We start from the raw sequence: 20,932 nt of genomic DNA on the forward strand, positions 1-20,932 counted from the left end.
AAATATCTGTCCATAAAAGGGTCAACGCCACGGTCCGAGATAGCTCGGGCTTTTTATAGGTATTCTTATATCGATGCTAAAGGATAGAGGAGAGGATCCCCGAGCAGCCACAGACACTCACGTCTGCCTCTCCTCACCACATCACGTGATCTTCCCATGTGGCTTGATTTTAAAGATAAATTACATATTACTAACAATAGTTCTGCAAGTTCATTTTTCAATTCTATTGGTACTCTGGGATGAATACCATCCAGTCCAGGAGATTTGCTACTCTTGAATTTGTCAAATTGAGCCATTACATCCTCCAGGTTTATAGAGATTTCATTCAGTTTCTCCGACTCGTCAGCTTTGAATACCATTTCTGGAATTGGTATCTCCCCCAAATCTTCCTCGATGAAGACCGAAGCGGAGAATTCATTTAATCTCTCAGCTATGGCTTTGTCTTCCCTGATTACCTCTTTTACCCCTCAGTCATCTAGTGATCCAACTGATTCTTTTGCCAGCTTCTTGCTTTTAATATACCTAAAATAATTTTTACTATAGAAATGAGGCTCCAACAGGAAAGGCCATGGCACGTGTATGTCAGAATTAATTGGCTTTGGGCTCAGTGCAAGGCTCCAGAGCCAGAAAAATACGCCTGGCCTAGTGTTTGGAGTTATTTGATCTGTGGCTCTCCCTTGTGTTGTAAATAAAGATATCTGTCTCTCTTCTCTGGATAATTAGTCTTGTGCACATTTCTTGCATGCCACAGGAGCCTGGCTGAACAGCTGTAGAAGACTGCACAACACAGATTTGTACTACAGATAAATTTATCATCACTTAGAGATGGTGCTTTTTCCTCTACACTCTGAATTCATGTATACTCCTTTCATCCAATACAGCAAATCCTTTGCATGCAAAAAGAAAAAAAAAAATACTTAAAAATAAGACCACTGCTATAACAAGTTGAAACATGAAAATTAAACACTGAAGAAAATATTCTACAAATCTGTTAGAAAGCATTCCCAAATCCACGCCTTTGCATGCTTTCCCCACTTGCTAAATACTGTCAAGACAGCATCAGCGAAATGCTATATATATACATGGCAGAATGTTAATACACCTGAAGCAAAAAAGAAAAAAAAACCACTAAGCATATCAAGTTTAATTATGGCCTGGAAGGTTATAAGTCTGACTTGCCACAGAGTCTCTTTGTGCTGTTGCTACAGATCTAAAGACCACTTGCAAAACAAATTACAAGGTTGCTCAGTTCAATTCACAGTTGCACTAATTCTTTCAAAAAAGTGAATCCATTATTGAAAATGGCTCTCCTACCTAGTGAATTAGTCAGTAATTAGCTGATGTTTCTGCCCTTCCAAGAAGCTATAACGTTAACTTTTTAATATCCATTTGCTTTTCTTCCCCCAATTTTTCTGTGTTACTGAGGTGGAGAACCACCTGATCAGTGTGTTCCTGGGAACTAGGCATCATAAAGAAGAGAGCAGGGTTTCATTGAAGGGCCCAAAATTCATAATTGTGCATGAAGGGCTAGATTTCCATCTTTGTGCAAAAGTATCAACAGCACTATAGGTAAAACTTCCTTGTATTTTGTTCTCTGCATACCTTACCTGTTAGGGAAACTATAAAGTGGTGGTAAAACTGTAGCAATTTAGAAACTATGAAAAGCAAACTAGTAACATAGTAACATAGTAGATGACGGCAGAAAAAGACCTGCTCGGTCCATCCAGTCTGCCCAACAAGATAAACTCATATGTGCTACTTTTTGTGTATACCCTACTTGGATTTTTACCTGTCCTCTTCAGGGCACAGACCGTATAAGTCTGCCCAGCACTATCCCCGCCTTCCAACCACCAGCCTCGCCTCCTACCACCGGCTCTGGCACAGACCGTATAAGTCTGCCCAGCACTATCCCCGCCTCCCAACCACCAGTCCCGCCTCCCACCACTGGCTCTGGCACAGACCATGTAAGTCTGCCCAGAACTATCCCCACCTCCCAACCACCAGTCCCGCCTCCCACCACCGGTTCTGGCACAGACCGTATAAGTCTGCCCAACAATATCCCCACCTCCCACCACCGGCTCTGGCACAGACCGTATAAGTCTGCCCAGCACTATCCCCACCTCCCAACCACCAGCCCCGCCACCCGATCTCGACTAAACTCCTGAGGATCCATTCCTTCTGCACAGGATTCCTTTATGTTCATCCCACACATGTTTGAATTCCGTTACCGTTTTCATTTCCACCACCTCCCGCGGGAGGTGAAACACCCTGTCTGTTGATTCAACAATCCAAACTCTAATTGTGCAGTGTGTGGCATTGCTAACCACTTTGGCTCAAGTCTTCTGAAATTTTTGGGTTGAATCCATCCCACTATATTACTCCATGACCACCATTGGCATATTAAGAATTCAGCCACTGAACTAGTTGTCAAATGTATGCATGTATTTGAGAATTTTGCTCACATGTACAACAGTATAAGAAGGACCTATGTTAATTAAAAAAGGTACACCACACAGCTTTTGCAGGAGCAAATATTTTAATGAGATTTAGCTCTGTCACAGGCACACTTGAAGCCTTTTCTTGCACAGCTTTGTTTCCTTTTTGGAATTTTTTTTTTTAGAGGAGCAATTTGCCAGCTGGATTAGCAAAATAAAGATTGTTAATTTGTCCTATATGTTTCTATTTTGAAAACATCTCCAAGTACAGAGGAGAGGTAGGTGCATGCTCATTATCAACATTTTACTATTCCTTTTTTCAACCCGCAAAAATACTTTGCCATACTGGGACAAACCAAAGGTCCATCAAGCCCAGCATCCTGTTTCCAACAGTGGTCAATCCAGGTCATAAATACCTGGCAAGCTCCCAAAACTGTACGATACATTTTATACTGCTTATCCTAGAAATAAGAAGTGGATTTTCCCCAAGTCCATCTTAATAATGGCTTATGGACTTTTCTTTTAGGAAATGATCCAAACACATTTTAAACCCCGCTAAGCTAACTGCTTTTTACCACATTCTCTGGCAATGAATTTAATTACACGTTGAGAGAAGAAATATTTTCTATGATTTCTTTTAAATTTACTACATTCTATCTTCATTGCGTGCCCCCTAGTCCTAGTGTTTTTTGGAAAGAGAAAACAAGCAATTCACGTCTACCTGTTCCACTCCACTCATTATTTTATATACCTGTATCATATCTCCCCTCAGCTGTCTTTTCTCTCCAAGCTGAAGAGCGCTAGCTGCTTTATCCTTTCCTCATAGGGAAGTCATTCCATCCCCTTTATCATTTTCGTCACCCTTCTCTGTACCTTTTCTAATTCCACTACACTAATTTAGCAATCCTTATCCAAGGGGTATTCCCCCAAAAATAACCACAGAATACAACATATATTTGATTATATTCTACACATAGCACCTAAAATAGTGTAAAAAAATAGCGCTTAGCGTTATTCTATAAACCATGCTTAAAGTTGGACGCGGTTTATAGAACAGCGCCTAGCACCAAGAACAATGACTGCACTTAGGCATGACCATTTAAATTGATAAAAATCTGGTGTACCCTGGTACAGACAATGGTACTGAGTCATCTGGACTACTGCAATGCACTGTACGCTGGATGCAAAGAACAGAGTATCAAAAAACTCCAAACAGCCCAAATTACTGCCGCCAGACTCATATTCGGAAAAACTAAATATGAAAGTGCCAAACCACTAAGAGAGAAACTTCACTGGCTCCCACTGAAGGAATGCATTGCGTTCAAGATCTGCACGATTGTACATAAAATCATCCACGCAGACGCCCCAACCTACATGCTAAACCTTGTGGACCTGCCTCCTAGAAATGCCAAAAGATCATCCCGCAAATTTCTAAATCTACACTTCCCCAGCTGTAAAGGACTAAAATACAAGCTGATGCATGCAACTACCTTCTCTTACATGAGCACGCAGTTGTGGAATTTACTACCCACTACCTTGAAGACTACTGACGACATAACTAACTTTCGTAAATCTCTGAAGACACATCTCTTCAACAAGGCCTACAAAGAGAACCCATAACCTTATTAAATCACCTCGCTAACACACCCAGTTATGAAAGTCTACTTTCTATACCTATCCGCCTAAATCTTTTCTTCTTTCCCTCATTTAATAGTTTTACATCACTAATTGTATCTGACATCCTGGAACGAGAAAGCCATAACAGTACTCTGTAAGCCACATTGAGCCTGCAAATAGGTGGGAAAATGTGGGATACAAATGCAATAAATAAAAAATAATAAAAATAAATAAATCCCCATGCATAAATCAGGTGTGGATCCGGCTAATTCTATAACGCGCATACATTTTAGGAATGCCCCCAACACGCTCCTCCCATGGCCATGCCCCCCTTTTTGGATCCTCACACTAGAATTCACTTGCATCTCTTTATAGAATTATGCCTAAAAGATGCATATATAAATTTGACCGCAGCTTGAGTATTGTGTTCAATTCTGGTTGCTGCATCTCAAGAAAGATATAGTAGAACGGGAAAAGGTGTAGCGAAGGGCGACAAAAATGATAGCGGGGATGGGACGACTTCCCTATGAAGAAAGACTAAGGAGGCTAGGGCTTTTCAGCTTGGAGAAGAGACGGCTGAGGGCAGACATGATAGAGGTATATAAAATAATGAGTGGAGTGGAACAGGTGGATGTGAAGCGTCTGCTCATGCTTTCCAAAAATACTAGAACTAGGGGGCATGCGATGAAACTACAATGTAGTAAATTTAAAACGAATCGGAGAAAATGTTTCTTCACTCAATGTGTAATTAAACTCTGGAATTCGTTGCTGGAGAACGTAGTGAAGGCGGTTAGCTTGGCAGAGTTTAAAAAGGGGTTGGACGGTTTCCTACAGGACAAGTCCATAGACTGCTACTAAATTGACTTGGGAAAAATCCAAACTTTCGGGAATAACTTGTATAAAATGCCCCAGGTACAGAAAAGAAACCCCCTTACATTGTGAGCCCTCTAGGGATAGAGAAAGTACCTGCATTTAACATGTACAGTGCTGTGTACATCTAGTAGTGTTATAGAAATGATTAGTAGTAGTAGGATGGTGGAAAAAGAAGCACAGCAGATTGCATTGGAAAGCCATGTGGAACAAGTGAGAGTTTTGCATTTAATTTTGAAGACAGTGAAGCATTCTGAATATCCGATGACAGCTTATTCCACAGCACAAGTGGTAAAAACTGAAAAAGCTCAACGTGGAAGCAAGCTGGATAGAAACAGGAAGTGTCTACTCTGAATATAAGGCTCTCCAGTGGAAGAAAACTGCAGAGAAGGTGGGAAGGGGTTAAGCCATCAACTGTAATACCTAGATAGGAATTTTGAACTAACAGAGTTAATTGACAGGGGTGCAGCACAGAAACACATGTGAGAAGCAGGGATCAGGGGCGTATCTGCGTGGGGCCACAGGGGCCTGGGCCCCCGCAGATTTCGCCCTGGACCCCCCTACCGCCGTTAACTCTCCCCCGCCTACCGCCAACCCTTTCCCCGCCTACCGCCGTCACCTACCCCGAGGTCCGCTCCTGTCGGCTTTTTAAACTATTACTTCAGCTGGCGGGGGACCCCAACCCCCGCCAGCCCAGCCGAGGTCTTCTTGAACTTCTTCATCCTCGTGCTGTTAAAGCTGCATGATGCATCCTTCCAGTTGGACAGAGTTTGACGTCGCAGCACGTTGACGTCCGTACAGCTTTAACAGCACGAGGATGAAGAAGTTAAAGAAGACCTCGGCTGGGCTGGCGGGGGTTGGGGTCCCCCGCCAGCTGAAGTAATAGTTTAAAAAGCCGGCAGGAGCGGACCTCGGGGTAAGTGATGGCGGTAGGCGGGGAAAGGGTTGGCGGTAGGCGGGGGAGAGTTAATGGCGGTAGGGGGGGAGGGTTGACGACGGCAACGACGATGGCGGCTGTAGGGGGGGGGGGGTTATAATGTGCCCCCTCACTCTAGCCCCTGCCCCCCCTACCGCCGAACCTCAGATACGCCCCTGGCAGGGATACTGGAGAAAAAGAATTTCTCTTGCAGAATTCTGTAGAATCTGATGGAGACAAAAGGAGGAGCCAGTGAGCACACGATTACAATGGTATGTGCAAGGAAAGAAAGATGAATGGGATATTTATTTATTTAGATTTTGCTCACACCTTTTTCAGTAGTAGCTCAAGGTGAGTTACATTCAGGTACTTTGGATATTTCTGTGTCCCAGAGGGGCTCACAATCTAAGTTTGTACCTGAGGCAATGGAGGGTTAAGTGACTTGTCCAAGATCACATGGAACAGAAGTGGGATTTGAACTGGCCACCTCTGGATTGCAAGACCGGTGCTCTAACCACTAGGCCACTCCTCACTTTCATTGAAAGTGAAAGGAATGAATGTTGGAAAACTCAGTAACCAACCAAGAGCAGAAGATGAGACAGGAAACAGAGGGAGAAGTTATCAAAGACTATACTCAAGTGAAAAAAGGGGTGAAGAGGAACTCTAGAGGTGTACAGAAAAAAAAAAGCTTCCATTATTTCTAGGAGGATAGAAAACATCTATTTTGGGTGCATTCAAGATGACAAAATGAAATTGCATCTAAGATGCAACAACAACAAAAAAAGATAGCCAGTCAGAAGCAAGCTGAAACAGAAGATGGGGAGGTGGATGTGAGATACTGTTGAATATCATCCATAAAATAGTGATATATGGACCCATAAGAAGAAATGAGAGCAATAATGATAGAGAGAAGAAATGGCTCTAGGTCTGAGGGGGCTGATGCACAGCGGCACCCATTAAATACAGGTGCTGCAGGAAAATTTACCGGGTCACAAACAGTGACTGATGCACAAAGGGGATTCCATGCAAATGAGATGCACGGATTCCCTTTTGAGCATTGGTTGCTGTCAAATGCATTTGACAGTTTGCCAGACAGTTTTTTTGAGTTGCGCCTGGGGGGGGGGGGGGGGGGGCTCGAAAGGGGGTCCACTGGAGTCCAACAGACCCCCTTTCGAGTAACTCAAAAAACCCCTGCTGGTATAGTGACCACCCTGCCCCTTCTGCCAACCCCCCCACACCCCTAAATAACAATTTCCTGATGGTCTGGAGGACCCCGACCCCCCCCCCCCCCCGGCACTACCTCCCTCCAAAACAAAATCACTCTTGTTGCTCCGAGGCAGTGCAAAGATAGACTGTGTCTGTTCCATTTGCAAAGGTAACTGGGCCACCAAGACCCTGAAGCAGAAGCGCGAAACGCTGGCCACCGTTGGCTTGGGGCAAAAGGGTGAAAAAGTTGCAAATAGAAAGAGCTAATCAGCTGTATGGATAATGGAAAGCAGGCACAGGATAAGCTAACCTGCGAACCGGCACTTGAAAAAAGATAGGTGTCCTTCCTTTCATTCAGGCTCACTGTTTGATAGCCGGACCTGAGAACACTATTACATAAACGTTTTTGTGAGTGGATATAATCTGGGATAAGGTTGATAGTACTTCTAATAATCACTCTTGAATGAAAAGAGGCAGATATTACCCCAGTTTGAAGGTTTTTTTTATGGCCGATGATGAAGAGAGGATCTTACCGATCCGGTCAGCTCTTTAGATATAAAGTATCCTTGAGCTCTTTGAGGCCTTTTTACTTAACTAATTAATAACTAATTAACATTAACTAATTAATAATAAATCAACAATTTAGGATATCCTTGAGGGTTACATCTCAGGTTTGTGTCTATCCTCAATTGATGGGATTTATTTAAATTATTTATTTATATTCTAGCGATTTATTAATCCCAACCCTATTTTGAACATTTTAGTGGGTTATTGAATTTCTCCACTAGGTTGATCTCTTTTTTGAAATCAACTTAAGCTACATTTTCCAAATCAGTGAGGACTGAGATGTAGAAAGATATTAGAACAGTCTCTGGAATTCCCTTCCAAATGAAATTAGATTAGTTACAGACAAGTTGAAAACATTTTTATTTCAAAAGTCTTTAGGATTTGTGAGTATTCACAGGGCTCATTGTGTGGTAGCTAATTACTATTTTATATTGTGTTAAATCCTAGTAATGGCTAGTTTTCTTGTACTGCAATCTGCAGTGAACTGTAAGGTATCTGGTGGAAGGTAGGTATATTATTGCACAATTGTATTATTGTTTGTAAGTTTAACTTGTCAGGGTATTAGGGAACTCATTTTCTTATTCTGTTCTATTTTATTCCCAGCATTTATATCCCCCGCTTATATCAACATGGAATCAAAGCGGGTAACAAAGCAAGGTAGAAAATAAACTTACTAAACAGATTCACAATGTTTTTACTAAAAAGGTGAGTCTTTAAAGCTTTCCGAAATGTCAAATAGGTAAAATCCTAATCTGAATTGGAATCGAATTCCAAATTTTACTTGATTTATAGTTAAAAGAGCTTCCATGAAGACGTTCATAATGAATGTGTTTAACAGTAGGTATCTATTATTTATTGCATTTGTATCCCACATTCCCCCACCTATTTGCAGGCTCAATGTGGCTTACATAGATTTGATAACATTGTCATAACAGGATATCGGATACAGTTAGTAATGTGTAGCGATTAAGGAAGGGGTGAGGGAAGAGGGAAGAGAGTTGTTAGGGTAATTATAGGAGGTGTGCGTTCATAGTTGAGTGGACTTAGTGAGGTTATACGTTCTCATTGTAGGCCTTGTTGAAGAAGAATGTTTTCAGAGATTTTCGAAAGATAGATGTTTCTTTGATTGCTTTCAAGTATTAACTTTCTGAAATGCATTAAGATATACCTTCTGAAAAGCTTACATCATGTCTTTTTACACAGGTACATACAGAGCTAGTCCACTTGTGTCAGCCATATATAAGTACCTGGATTTCTAATCACCGGGATGCTTTTGGCTGCATATAAACATTTTTCTAGTGGGGTAAGGGGATAAAGTCCAAATTATAACAAGTACAGAATGCAGCAGCAAGAGTTATTTTTGCAGCAGACAACTATGATCACATTACTTCTTATATCGTTTGCATTGGCTGTCATTAGAAACGAGATTTCAATTTAAGGTATCAGCTTTGACCTATCAAGCTTTGTATGGATCTACCCCTGCTTATTTATTTATTGTTACATTTGTACCCCGCACTTTCCCACTCATGGCAGGCTCAATGCGGCAGGCAATGGAGGGTAAAGTGACTTGCCCAGAGTCACAAGGAGCTGCCTGTGCCAGGAATTGAACTCAATTCCTCAGTTCCCCAGGACCAAAGTCCACCACCCTAACCACTAGGCCACTCCTAGGAGTTCATCTTGCTTTTTTAAATTATTTTATTTCTAGATCTTCTAGAAATCAGTTTTTAATAAACTTTCCCTCATTTTGCCATGTAAAGGTAAAGAGGATTTTTCAATCTATGCTTTCCTACCAGGTTGCACAGTTTTGGAATTCTCTTCCTTCTTTTCTTTTAAGAGTTTGTGGTTATTTTCAGTTTAGGAAAGCTCTTAAGATATTTATTTTTAAGAATTTTTATTAATTCATGGTAACTGTTTTTTTTTTTTGGAAATTATTGTATAGTTTGGTTTAAACATTGTAATTCCTGATGTTTGGTCAGTTTTTGTCTGTTACCCACAGTGAACTTTGTGGCATTATTTATTTATTTAGATTTTGCTCACATCTTTTTCAGTAGTAGCTCAAGGTGAGTTACATTCAGGTACAGTGAATATTTCTCTGTTCCAGGAGGGCTCACAATCTAAGTTTCTACCTGAGGCAATGGAGGGTTAAGTGACTTGCCCAAGATCACAAGGAGCAGCAGTGGGATTTGAACCTGCCACCTCTGGATTGCAAGACCAGGTGCTCTAACCACTAGGCCACTCCTCCACTCCGGAATCTCGCTATTCTTTGGGTACTACATGGAATGTCGCTACTCTTTGAGATTCTGCATGGAATCTTGTCACTCTTTAAGATTCCAGAATCTTATTTATTTGGATTTTGCTCACACCTTTTTCAGTAGTAGCACAAGGCGAGTTACATTCAGGTACTCTGGATATTTCTCTGTTCCAGGAGGGCTCACAATCTAAGTTTCTACCTGAGGCAATGGAGGGTTAAGTGACTTGCCCAAGATCACAAGGAGCAGCAGTGGGATTTGCACCGGCCACCTCTGGATTGCAAGACCGGTGCTCTAACCACTAGGCCACTCCTCCACTCCACACATTTTGTGGGTTATAAGACTGTAGTAGTAATAGTAATGTGTGTGCGTTTTTTTGAAGCATGTTCTGAAAAATGAAAGCACATGCATGTATTTGTAGCTGCATACTAATCCGTTAATCCAATATATGCGGACACCTTGTGTTTGAAAATTGCCTTCTCATGTGTGAGCTTAAAAGTCTGCTTGTACTTTTGCAGTTATGCACCCTAGTGAAAATGTACTTGTAAACATCTGGGACCTGTTATATATGTTTATTTTTCCTTCTCAGAACCTGGCTCTGGAATTGGAAAAGAATGACAGATCATCCCCAGTTAACCTGTAAAACCAGTCACATCTGGTTATCACTGAGCCCGCAAATAGGTGGGAAAATGTGGGATACAAATGCAATAAATAAATAAATAAATAAAAAAAATAAATCAGCAGTCTTCCCAGGTACTGATTAGCTCACAAACGAAATCTACCAAGTCAAACTAGGGGGTGAACTTAATATCGCTTTAAACAAAATGTAATTCAAAAATTTCAATTCTACAAAATTCCTGGTTTAATAACAGGTGATATTTGGGCTGCTCCAATTTTTCTCATGTTGGCATGTTGCCAAATAAAGGTATTTTAGCCGAGTCGGTACTGTGGAAACACTGTGAATACTGATCTGCAGAGTTCTGAATTTTGCAATACCCAGGCCCTAATGCATAACGGACTGCAATGAGCCTGATTCATCAAGAGCTTACTTCAAAACACACAGAATGTTAGAAAAGTGATAGAGGACAATTCTATAACTTGGCCCCAAGACGTAGGCCACACAATGGGGCAGGCTTAACGCCAATTCTATAATGGCACTTAGGTGCACTTAAGCAGTTACAGAATAGTGGTGCAAAGCTAGCATTGGTGTGCCAAATTTAGGCATGCCCTCAACGCCTAAGTGCACTATGTAATGTGTGCAAGTGATAGTATCCTATAAGTTGCAAACATCAGCTGGCGACATGCCCCAAGGCCTACCCATCATCCATCCATTTGTACGCCTTCCTTGCAGTTATGTGCTAACCCCTAACTCTATAAAAGTCACAAAAAACTGTGCGCGCATATTTGGGCATGTGCCAAATTTGCACATGTAAATTGACTTTTTAACTGGTAATTATTGGCACTAGTTAGATTTAATTGGAATTTACATGACTAAATTTTATATGCAAGTAAAAAAAAAAAAAAAAAGAGGGTGCGGAAAGAGCTGATTGGCTGAGAGAGTCCTGGCGGGGCATAATCGAAAGGGACGTCCAAATAGTTTTGATTTGGGCGTCCTTGCACGTCCCGATCCCCGACTCTCTCTTTCTAGGGTCCTGCTCTCTCCCTCTGCTGCACAATGCCCGGCAATTTATTGGTTGTAGATGGCTAATATACACGCAGCTTTTCTGCGTGTACGAAGGTCTTTGGCGTGCGTGGAGCAGCTAGCATAACGCTTGGCTGCTCTGCGCATGCTCAGCTGGCTGACTGGCTTCCCCTCCTTAGGAAGGAAATCGCTTGCAAACGAGCTAACAGCGAGCAGCTCATTTGCATGAAATTTCCTTCATGCATGCCCGTTTCGCTAAGGGATCGGTAAGGGAAGGGCTCTTTCCGTGGCCCTTAGTCATTGCAACAGTCCTGAGCAGCACAATGAGTGGCACTTTCTTCCCTTGTGAACATTGTCTGTGGAGCATCCACAGCCCCAGTGGAAAGAGCTGATCCAGAAATTAAATCCAGATTTTTCTGCATCACTGAGAGCTACCTGGATGTTCCGATAGTTTGCATTACTTACAGATTTTAAAAAGGTTGTTTACTTGAAAGAAAAGTAAACAAATGCATTTTGAAAACTGAAATGTATTTGTTCTGTTATTTTGTCATATTGCTTCAGTAGCAGGGTTTTGAAGTATTCTGCAATGAGCAGGATACAAAACCTAAAATGCTCATTCTTGTACATTCATTTTTAAAGGTCCTGCAGATTTCTCGGGGAAAGGCAGTTTAGCTTCCCAAACCTGACCTGGGGACCCCACAGCCAGTCTGGTTTCCAGGATATCTACAATGCCATAGGCATGAGCTAAATTTGCATATACTTGGGTTCCAGGACAGGTTTGGAAAGCTCTGGTCTTGAGACTGTCCCCCTCCTCACATACTGTGCTAATCTCAGTGGCAAAAACCACACTGCCCACATAACTCATGAAATTCACAACACTTTAAGGAAATCAAAGCACAACTGTTTTAAAAGCAGTACCTGAATGAATTCTGTACATAAGCATTATATTTTTAGAACATAATTTACATGCCATCACTGACCTGTACTCTAGCTTCTGTCAAATCCAGGCGCATTGCCAGTTCCTCCCTACAGGAAAAGCAAATACATATCTCTTTTACTGTATTGTCCCTGGATACTAAACAGGCTGAAGATTTCATAAATTCACATAAAACATCACATTTCAAAGCAGCACATACATAGCACTAGAGGAGACTACTGAATACATGTGCTTAAATTCATGAAACTATCAAAAATCTGGGGTCCAGGCACTTAGATAAAGAACTGAATTTTTTTTTTCAAAGATTACAGCACTTTCTATTAAATAAATTGCCATTGTCTAAAGCAACTCAGTACATATGTACAGTTTAGAAAATGACATTTTCACAGCCCTGGTTGTCGGTACTGAATCTGTATTTCTACTGGTGCAATTCAGATTTTGACAGATTTGTGTCACCTTAAAAAAAACAAACCATGCAGTTTATTAGTTGTGCTAAAAATATCTTGGACCGTAATTGAGGGCATTAGGGTGCAGAAGTGATATGCTCAGATATAGGTTATGAGAGAAGATGGCAGCTGTTACTGTAGTGGCCCCCATTGGTTAAGGATTGGTGATGAAAGTGTTTCACAGCAAGTAACCCTCTAACCCGTAGACTGCTGAGGGTTTCTTGTCCCAGCCAGGTGGCAAAGAAATGGAGGAATGCCAGCCTAACCAAAGGAGAACCCTCACTCAAAAAAGCATCAGTGTAATTCAATCCTGCTCCTTTGAACAATATTTCATATCTATAAGGCATTCAAGTAAAAGTTATTGTATTTTGTAGCTGACTGCATGCCAGTAGCTTTCAGTACACTGTAAATCAGTGCAAATTACAGATTATTTGGAACCTAATCTGTGCCAGTCCTCTGAATTAAGAACATTTTGTACGGCTAAGTTTGACTAAAATAAAAGCAGACAGTGCATAAATTACCAAAGCAAAAATTTGCAATAAATATTTATATTTCTGGATTGCTGGAGATAATACTTCTAAAAACTATAATTCCCACTAGGGATGGTATAACAGATATCTAATTTGGTATTGATCCAAGAGGCATGGACAGAGAAAAAGATCTTTGATAATTAGATTCTAGCTATTTTACTTATATATCTTTAGATCATGTTTGGTACATACTCACGTCACCCCCCCCCCCCAATATTTGCTGCATACTCACAATGCCAACCCCCCCGCCCTCAAAAAACCAAAAATAAATCACTGAACTCTCCAAGCAAAACAAACAAAAAAATTCACATGCATATCTTTGTGGGTGGCTTTTCCCCGACCGAGCTGTTCGCTGTTTTTGCAAGCAGTTCATTTGCATGTGATTTCTTTTGGGAATCGCTCGCTATTTCCATCTCGGTAACTTTTACCGAGGTGGAAATAGTGAGTGGTTGTTTCTGGGGACTTTTGAGCATCGGCCCCTCAGTCCACCTGAGGCCTTTAAACAGTTTCCCCTCCCCCCTAACAGTTTACTGTGGGACCCTTTTACTGAATTGCTATAAGTGCTACTGCACACTTACCACAGCTTAAAAAGGTTCACCGTGGGACATGCTCAGGTATCCTACGGTAATTTTGTGATCTGTGGGCGCAAACCGTGCAGTAAAAATATTTTAAACTTTATTGCGGAGGGTGCGTGTTAACACAGCAACATTACTGCACGCTAACTGATTAGCACAGGATTACTGTATGAGCCCTTACCGCCTAGAAAATATGAGTCATAAGTGCTCACCCGCTAATTTTTTTTTGTAATAGTCATTTGCTAATGGCAACGCTATCGCATGCCCATTAATTGAAAATTTTGAAAATTGCCCATTTTACTGGTGCAGTGAAAATATTGAAAATTGGCCATTTTACTGCTTCAGTGAAAATGGGCTCAGCACGTGGGAGAAAACCTGTGTAAGGGTGTGCTAAGCCCACTTTATACCCCAACTTAGTAAAAGGACACCTGTGTAAATGTTAAAATTAAGCTCCCTATACTTACACTCATTCATTTTTTTAGCTTATAATATCAACAGATCATATTTATTCCCTTGTTATGACTCTTAGGAGGGGGGGGTCTTAGACTAAAGTTTTTTGCACTTACTGTGACTTAACAGCAAAAGTTAACGTGCAAAGGCTGTATGGTTAAGTGTTGGAAGTGTGCCCGATATGTCCTCTGCAATTACCACACTGAAAACTGCACTGGCGCATGTAAACCTGGTTGCAATTAGTGCAAATACACTTAACGTCTACTGAGGTGCTAAATAAACTTGTGCTAACTGCAAAAGTGCTAGTTAGCATGTAGCAGATACTGCGTGCTGTGGTACATAGTCCGCACCCCCTCTCCACCTAGTTCCCATCCCCTAATACAATGCGTGAATTAGCACACAACCACTTCCATGTCACCGTGCTAACATTTTTTCTAATGAAGTTTCAGCATGCCACAAGCTGAAAACCCCTAATGGTTGGGAACCCAAATTCCAAGCACTCACATAATCTTCAGACATAAACATACCCACTTTCTTCCTGCTTTTGGATAAATGCTACCGTTTTCTACTCATCTTGTGATATGCTTTCAGGAGGAGCTCCTGTCATTCCCTCCAAGATATCAGGGCTTGTTGAGACATGCCCATTTCAGTGTTCTTTTTCTCTCTAGCAATTTCTTTCAGAGGATGTGACAAGAAACAACTCTTATTAAAATGATCATCTTTCCAAACTCTATTTTGGAGTAATATTGGACAATTTAAAGGAGATAAGCTGCAAAATGAGTGAGCCACAGGGACTGCATGAGCGCATAGCTGATCCCGAGGGACTGGACAATACAGAAATACCGAGGAAATGTGCCGTCCACCTCAGTTAACCTGCTCTAGATCTAGTAAAAGAATGAGGCGCACGACCTGGTGAACACGTCCGGATAGTGGGACTTGCGGAAGGCTCTTTCCAGCTCCTCCAGCTGCAGGTTGCTGAAGGTAGTGCGGTATCTGCGCTGCTTTCGCTTAAGGGGCCCGGCTGGCTCGGAGCCTCCAGCCGCCCGCTTGGGATCCTCCTCCTCTGCTCTCACCGGAGGGGCTCCAGTACATAGCCCGCTCTTGACCTTGTATGGGGCGCTGGGCTTCGAGGAGCCGGCCGGACAGGGGGCGGCTACATGCTCAGGCCGCGGAGACTCCTCAGCATCCAGACCTGGGAGAAAGTCAACAGAAATAACACAGCAGTCAAAAAAAAAAAAAGGAGTTCACCGTGAGGTCTAAACGGTTAGAAACAACAAACACATGCAATACTCGATTTGTCTTGCCGCTGCGCTGTACCCTGCAGGAGCGCGAGCCTAAAAGAGCGGAGCGAGACAGTGAAGTCAGAGCTCCCACGGGCTGCCCTCTAGGAGCGCGAGCCTAAAGGAGTGGAGCGAGCCGGTGAGGTCAGAGCTCCCACGGGCTGCCCTCCAGGAGCGCGAGCCTAAAGGAGTGGAGCGAGCCGGTGAGGTCAGAGCTCCCACGGGCTGCCCTCCAGGAGCGCGAGCCTAAAGGAGTGGAGCGAGCCGGTGAGGTCAGAGCTCCCACGGGCTGCCCTCCAGGAGCGCGAGCCAGCGGAGTCAGAAGCTCTTGGCTTCTTCTGCCGTTGACAGTTGTCCTTGCCAGGTGCTGAGCTGTGCAGGATGCCGCATCCTGGACGGGACCATTCCGCGCGCTGCAACGAGGGGAGCCGAGTCCCGGACATTCCACGCACGTGCTCTGCGCTAGGGGGAGAGAGGGGGTCTCGGGTTATTCTGTGTGCGCGCGCGCTGTCACAAGGGGAGCGGGGTCTCCCCGCTGGTGAATGAGCGCTGCCGGGTCCCCTGATCAGAGAGAGTGGCGCACGCAGTAATAACGGGGCGCCGGGTCCCCGGATCAGAGTGGCGCGCGTCCTGTTTGTTAATAATTGGAGTTGTGCCTCGCGCTGCAACTCTTCCCGAAGTTGGCGCCCGGCGAGGCACCTGCGATTCATCGGGTAACCCCCGAGCATCCACGCGGATGTCCGATTAACGGAAGGCAGCGCTCGATCCGTTGCAGAGACCGGCTCGATTGGCGGCTTTCGGCTGCTCGCGGTGGACGAAAGCGCGGGACACTTACTCTGCAGCGGGGATTCGGCCCTCGCTCCGCTGCCCAGGATGCTGTCTATGAAGTAGGAGGTGAGGAGGTGGAGAGGGGCGGTGGCGGGGGGCTGCTGCGAGCCCTCCTGTCCCGGGCTCGGAGTCTGCATGGTGGCTCGGCCCCCGGGAGCCGGCGAGCTGTGCACCGTCATGTGAGGACAAGACAAGCCTCCGGGGGGGGATTTTATTGGCCTGGCCCGTTCAGCGCCGGTCTCGGAGCCCCGTTATTAGCATTTCATTAGCCGGATGGCGTCAGGAACGGGGTGGGGACTGGCAGCGGCACTCGAGAAAGTCTGCCCAGCAGCCCAGAGCCAAGCGGGAGCGAGGTAATGACAGAGCCTGGCCGGTACCTCCCTCCCTCTTCATTGGTACTAAATGTGCTCTGGGAATTTACTTGGCTTTTCGGTGCGGGGCAGCACAGCCGAACGTCCAGCCCGCGCACTTCAGGCACTTTTTCTCTTGACTCCCCTCTGTTGCCCTTAAAAAAAAAAAAAATCGCATTTTTAATAACGGAGATGATGCCACAGTCATCTATAGAATATAACTGATGTCCTTTATCGCTTTGGATCGTAGAGTTTATTTTCGGTATCACTAATGCTAGCCTGCCTGCAATAACCATTTGCTTATAATTTTGTTTTGATGATTATAACTTTGGGGTCCCTTTACTTAAGGGCATTAAAATTTGCTGTCAGTGTGGCTTAGTGTTCAAAAGTAGCAAAATTAGGGATCCTTTTATTAAGCTGCCGCAACAAATGGCCCTAGTGTGCCCTTGCATGGATTTTGCCATATGCTAAGGCCATTTTTACCACAGCCATAAAATGCCTAATTTTCTTATTTTGTACGAATAGCCATGTGCTAATATTGCCATTAAAAAAATTACCACGTGAATATTTATCACCATCCATTTTGTAGGCAGTAAGAGCTGACATGGTAATCCTGTGCCAGCCAGTTAGCACACGCTAATGTGGATACAATGTATAGCACAGGAATGCCCATTCTGTGCCCCCCCTGAAATGCCCTCTCCCAAGAAAATACAAATATTTTTCTAGCACCATGATTAATGCATGCTAATTTGGCAGTTACTGCAGAATGCCTGAGCACATCCCGTGCTATGCTATTGTAAACTGCATTAGGTGCATGTTAGTGCCTAATTCAGCTTAGCAAAATGGCTCCTTAGCGCACCAGTGTGTGGGTGTGTTCCCAGCATGTTGACTGTTCAGTCGTATGCTAACATTGCAATTAGCGCTCAACCATTAGCATCCAACTAGCATCACATTTGGCAGTTAGCGCATGGTATTTCCTGCACACTAACACAAAATCTTGGTGTGCTATACCTGTACCGATATGGTTAGAACCTGCAAAGCGCAAAATTAGCCCAAAACCCATTATGAAAATCCTCGGCGTTACAGTGGACCGTAACTTAACACTAGAGAGCCAAGTGAAATCCACAGCAAAGAAAATGTTCTACTCAATGTGGAATCTCAAAACGTGTGAAACCATTCTTCCCGAGGGAAACATTTCGCAACCTGATACAATCAATGGTACTAAGCCACATAGACTACTGCAATGGAATTTATGCGGGATGCAAATAACAAACCTTAAAGAAACTTCATACCGCCCAAAACACGGCAGCCAGGCTTACATTCGGAAAAACACGATTTGGAAAATGCAAAACCCCTCCATGAAAAACTATACTGGTTCCCAGTCAAAGAACGCATTGCCTTCAAAGTCTGTACCTTGGTTCACAAAATTATCCACGGTGAAGCCCCGAGATACATGACAGACCTCAATGACATAGCAACCAGAAACGCATCCAAATCAACACGAACGTATCTAAATCTGCACTACCCAAGCTGCAAAGGACTTAAATACAAATCAACTTACGCATCCATTTTTTCCTACATAAGCACACAACTGTGGAACGCATTAGCAAAAGCCTTGAAAACAACGTACGGCCACCTAAACTTCCGGAAATCACCAAAGACTAACCTGTTTAAAAAGGCATACTCCGCAGATCCAACTTAAATGCCTGATCTCTGCAACACAACAAAAGTAAAGTACATAAAGGACATAACTCAACTCTTCCGCTGACTGTTCCACGTGAACGTTATCCTATCACAGCATCACTTTGTATTTGTTCACACTGGAGTCTGCGAACGCCTCTCCGGTACTATGTAAGCCACACATTGCGCCTGCAAATAGGTGAGAAAAATGTGGGATACAAATGTAACAAATAAATAAAATAAATAAATAAATTATAAGAGTTTTGTACTAGATACTTCCTGTACGCTAACTGCACTAACTACTTAATGTGGTTTAATGAAAGGACCCTTTGTAAGATACAAAATCTAAGCACTCTACATGCTGGGATTGCAAATAAACTTAATAATAGTCATCTTTTTTTGACATAAGCTAGCTCAGAGAAAAGCATTTTAAAATGTTTATAATGGAACCAAGTGACAACTGCATTTAACTATGTGTGCTTGACTACTTTTTATACACTGGTGGGGACGGGGGATAATTCTATAACAGTGTGCCTGTATTTAGGTGCCAAAACATCTGTAAATGACCGGAACACTGGCATATATGTGCTTATGTATGCGCATAAAATCTGTAAATGACAATAGTCTAGTTACACACTTTTTTATGAAATGGTGCTAGAATGTGATGACGTGTAGTTTGAAAGTGGGCGTACACATGAGTCAGGGCAAAATGTGGGTGAAGTGCACAGTTACCCATTTGATGTCATTTGGGAGGGGGGGTGAGGGGACTTTGCTCCTTCAAACACTGCAGAATGGAGTGCCCACTTCCCTCTTTCCTATTCCCCATTTAGTTCAGAATTAAGCCCTCTTTCTCCCTCTTCCCACCCAGCTTCTGCCCTATCCTGTGGTACCTTTCCATTGCCATGACTGTTGGTACTAAAAGATGAGCAACCAGCACCGAGCTGTCTACTGAAGCACTCGGCCAGGCTCTGCTGGTCTCACCCCCACAGCATCAGGACGTGTGCGTCAGAGAGGACGGGACCGGCAGAGCTTGGCTGAGGTGCTGATGCACAGCGACATCTGTTATACAGGTTCCGTGGGAAAAATGCTGGGTCTCAAACAGCAACCAATGCACAAAGGTGATCGCATGCAAATGAGATGCACAGATCCTCTTTCATGCATCGATCACTGTTTGCGACTTGAAGCTGTCAAATGCATTGAAAAGGGGATGGGACTTGATATACCGCCTTGCTGTGGTTACAGTCAAAGCGGTTTACATATTATATACAGGTACTTATTTTGTACCTGTATATAATATGTAAAGGAGCAATGGGAGCCCGGATGAGGAGATGGAGAGGGGATGAGTGACAGGGAAGTAAAGAGTTTGGTGAGGGGATGAGAGGTAAAGGTAGAGGAGGCGGAGTAGGGTATGAGTACAGAGGGTGAGAATGGGGAACTAGAAGGTGGCTGAAAGAAAGATGAGAGTAAGAGACAGAGGTGGAAATGGGAGGACTAGAGAAGTAGATGTAAGAAGAGGAGGGACGCAGGGATGGAGGGGGAGGAGGAATAAAATCTAGCTAAAAGAAAATGATAAGGCAGGTAAGAGAAATTAGAGGGGGGGAGATAATACAAAAGGATTAGTATTAGAGAAAGAGGAAGGGAAGAAGAGGGGGAAATGAAAAAGCAGGTAATGGAAATTCAATCCTGGAAAAAAGACTTAAGCAAATAGAAGTGCAAATGCTAAAGTTAGACCATTTACATTTACATTAGGCACTTATACCCTGCAAGATCCCAAAAGTGCTCCCTGTGGCTTAATGAATCATAAGCAAGGCATTCCATGCAAGCTACAATAATAAAATTCTATATCATTACTTATTAAACAATTGATAAAGGTAAGTTTTAAGAGCTTTCTTGAATCATTTAGAATGGCCTATAGTTCTAATGGAAATATTAAATGATGAAAGGTACAAAGTATTTGTTTTCAGTTTTTAGAGTAAGAGAAATGCTAACTTTGACAATGTATGTTACATATGTTTTGTCTTGTACAGAGGGAATGCATTTTCTTTTTCTTTCTTCAGTATTCCACTGTTAACAGAGTCTGGGGTTTCATGGGTTTTCCATTTTTTTTGCTTCCATGTTTGTTTCTAATTTATAATCTCTTATTATTTACTGTATGGTAATCTGTGTTTTCCATATGTAATTGAGGTAAGAGATTCTGTTTATATTTGTCCTCTTTTTTTTTTCCCCAACTGGAAGTGTACTGCTGACATGATAGATAGGGCTGGTACATTATGAGCTCTTGGACGTGGTGCTGGGATGGTATGGTAAAACTCTTGAGTGTCCATTTGCAGGGTTTTGTGTTAATTAGTGGAGAC

General features: G+C 43.0%; 1 protein-coding gene across 1 annotated transcript in view; it reads right to left on the reverse strand.

Annotated features, from left to right (window-relative positions):
* Positions 1-16,769, reverse strand: part of ESX1 (ESX homeobox 1) — a 37,368-nt gene extending 20,599 nt beyond the window's left edge. Inside the window, exons 1-3 of the mRNA XM_030210034.1 lie at positions 16,556-16,769; positions 15,350-15,632; positions 12,483-12,528 (exon numbers count right to left, since the gene is read on the reverse strand). Coding sequence (XP_030065894.1) covers positions 12,483-12,528; positions 15,350-15,632; positions 16,556-16,727 — 501 coding nt within the window. The 5' untranslated portion in view covers positions 16,728-16,769. The remainder of the gene's footprint in view (positions 1-12,482; positions 12,529-15,349; positions 15,633-16,555) is intronic.
* Between the last annotated feature and the right edge of the window lie 4,163 nt (positions 16,770-20,932).

The sequence above is a fragment of the Microcaecilia unicolor genome, chromosome 7 (assembly GCF_901765095.1).
Source record: "Microcaecilia unicolor chromosome 7, aMicUni1.1, whole genome shotgun sequence".
Lineage (NCBI taxonomy): Eukaryota > Metazoa > Chordata > Amphibia > Gymnophiona > Siphonopidae > Microcaecilia > Microcaecilia unicolor.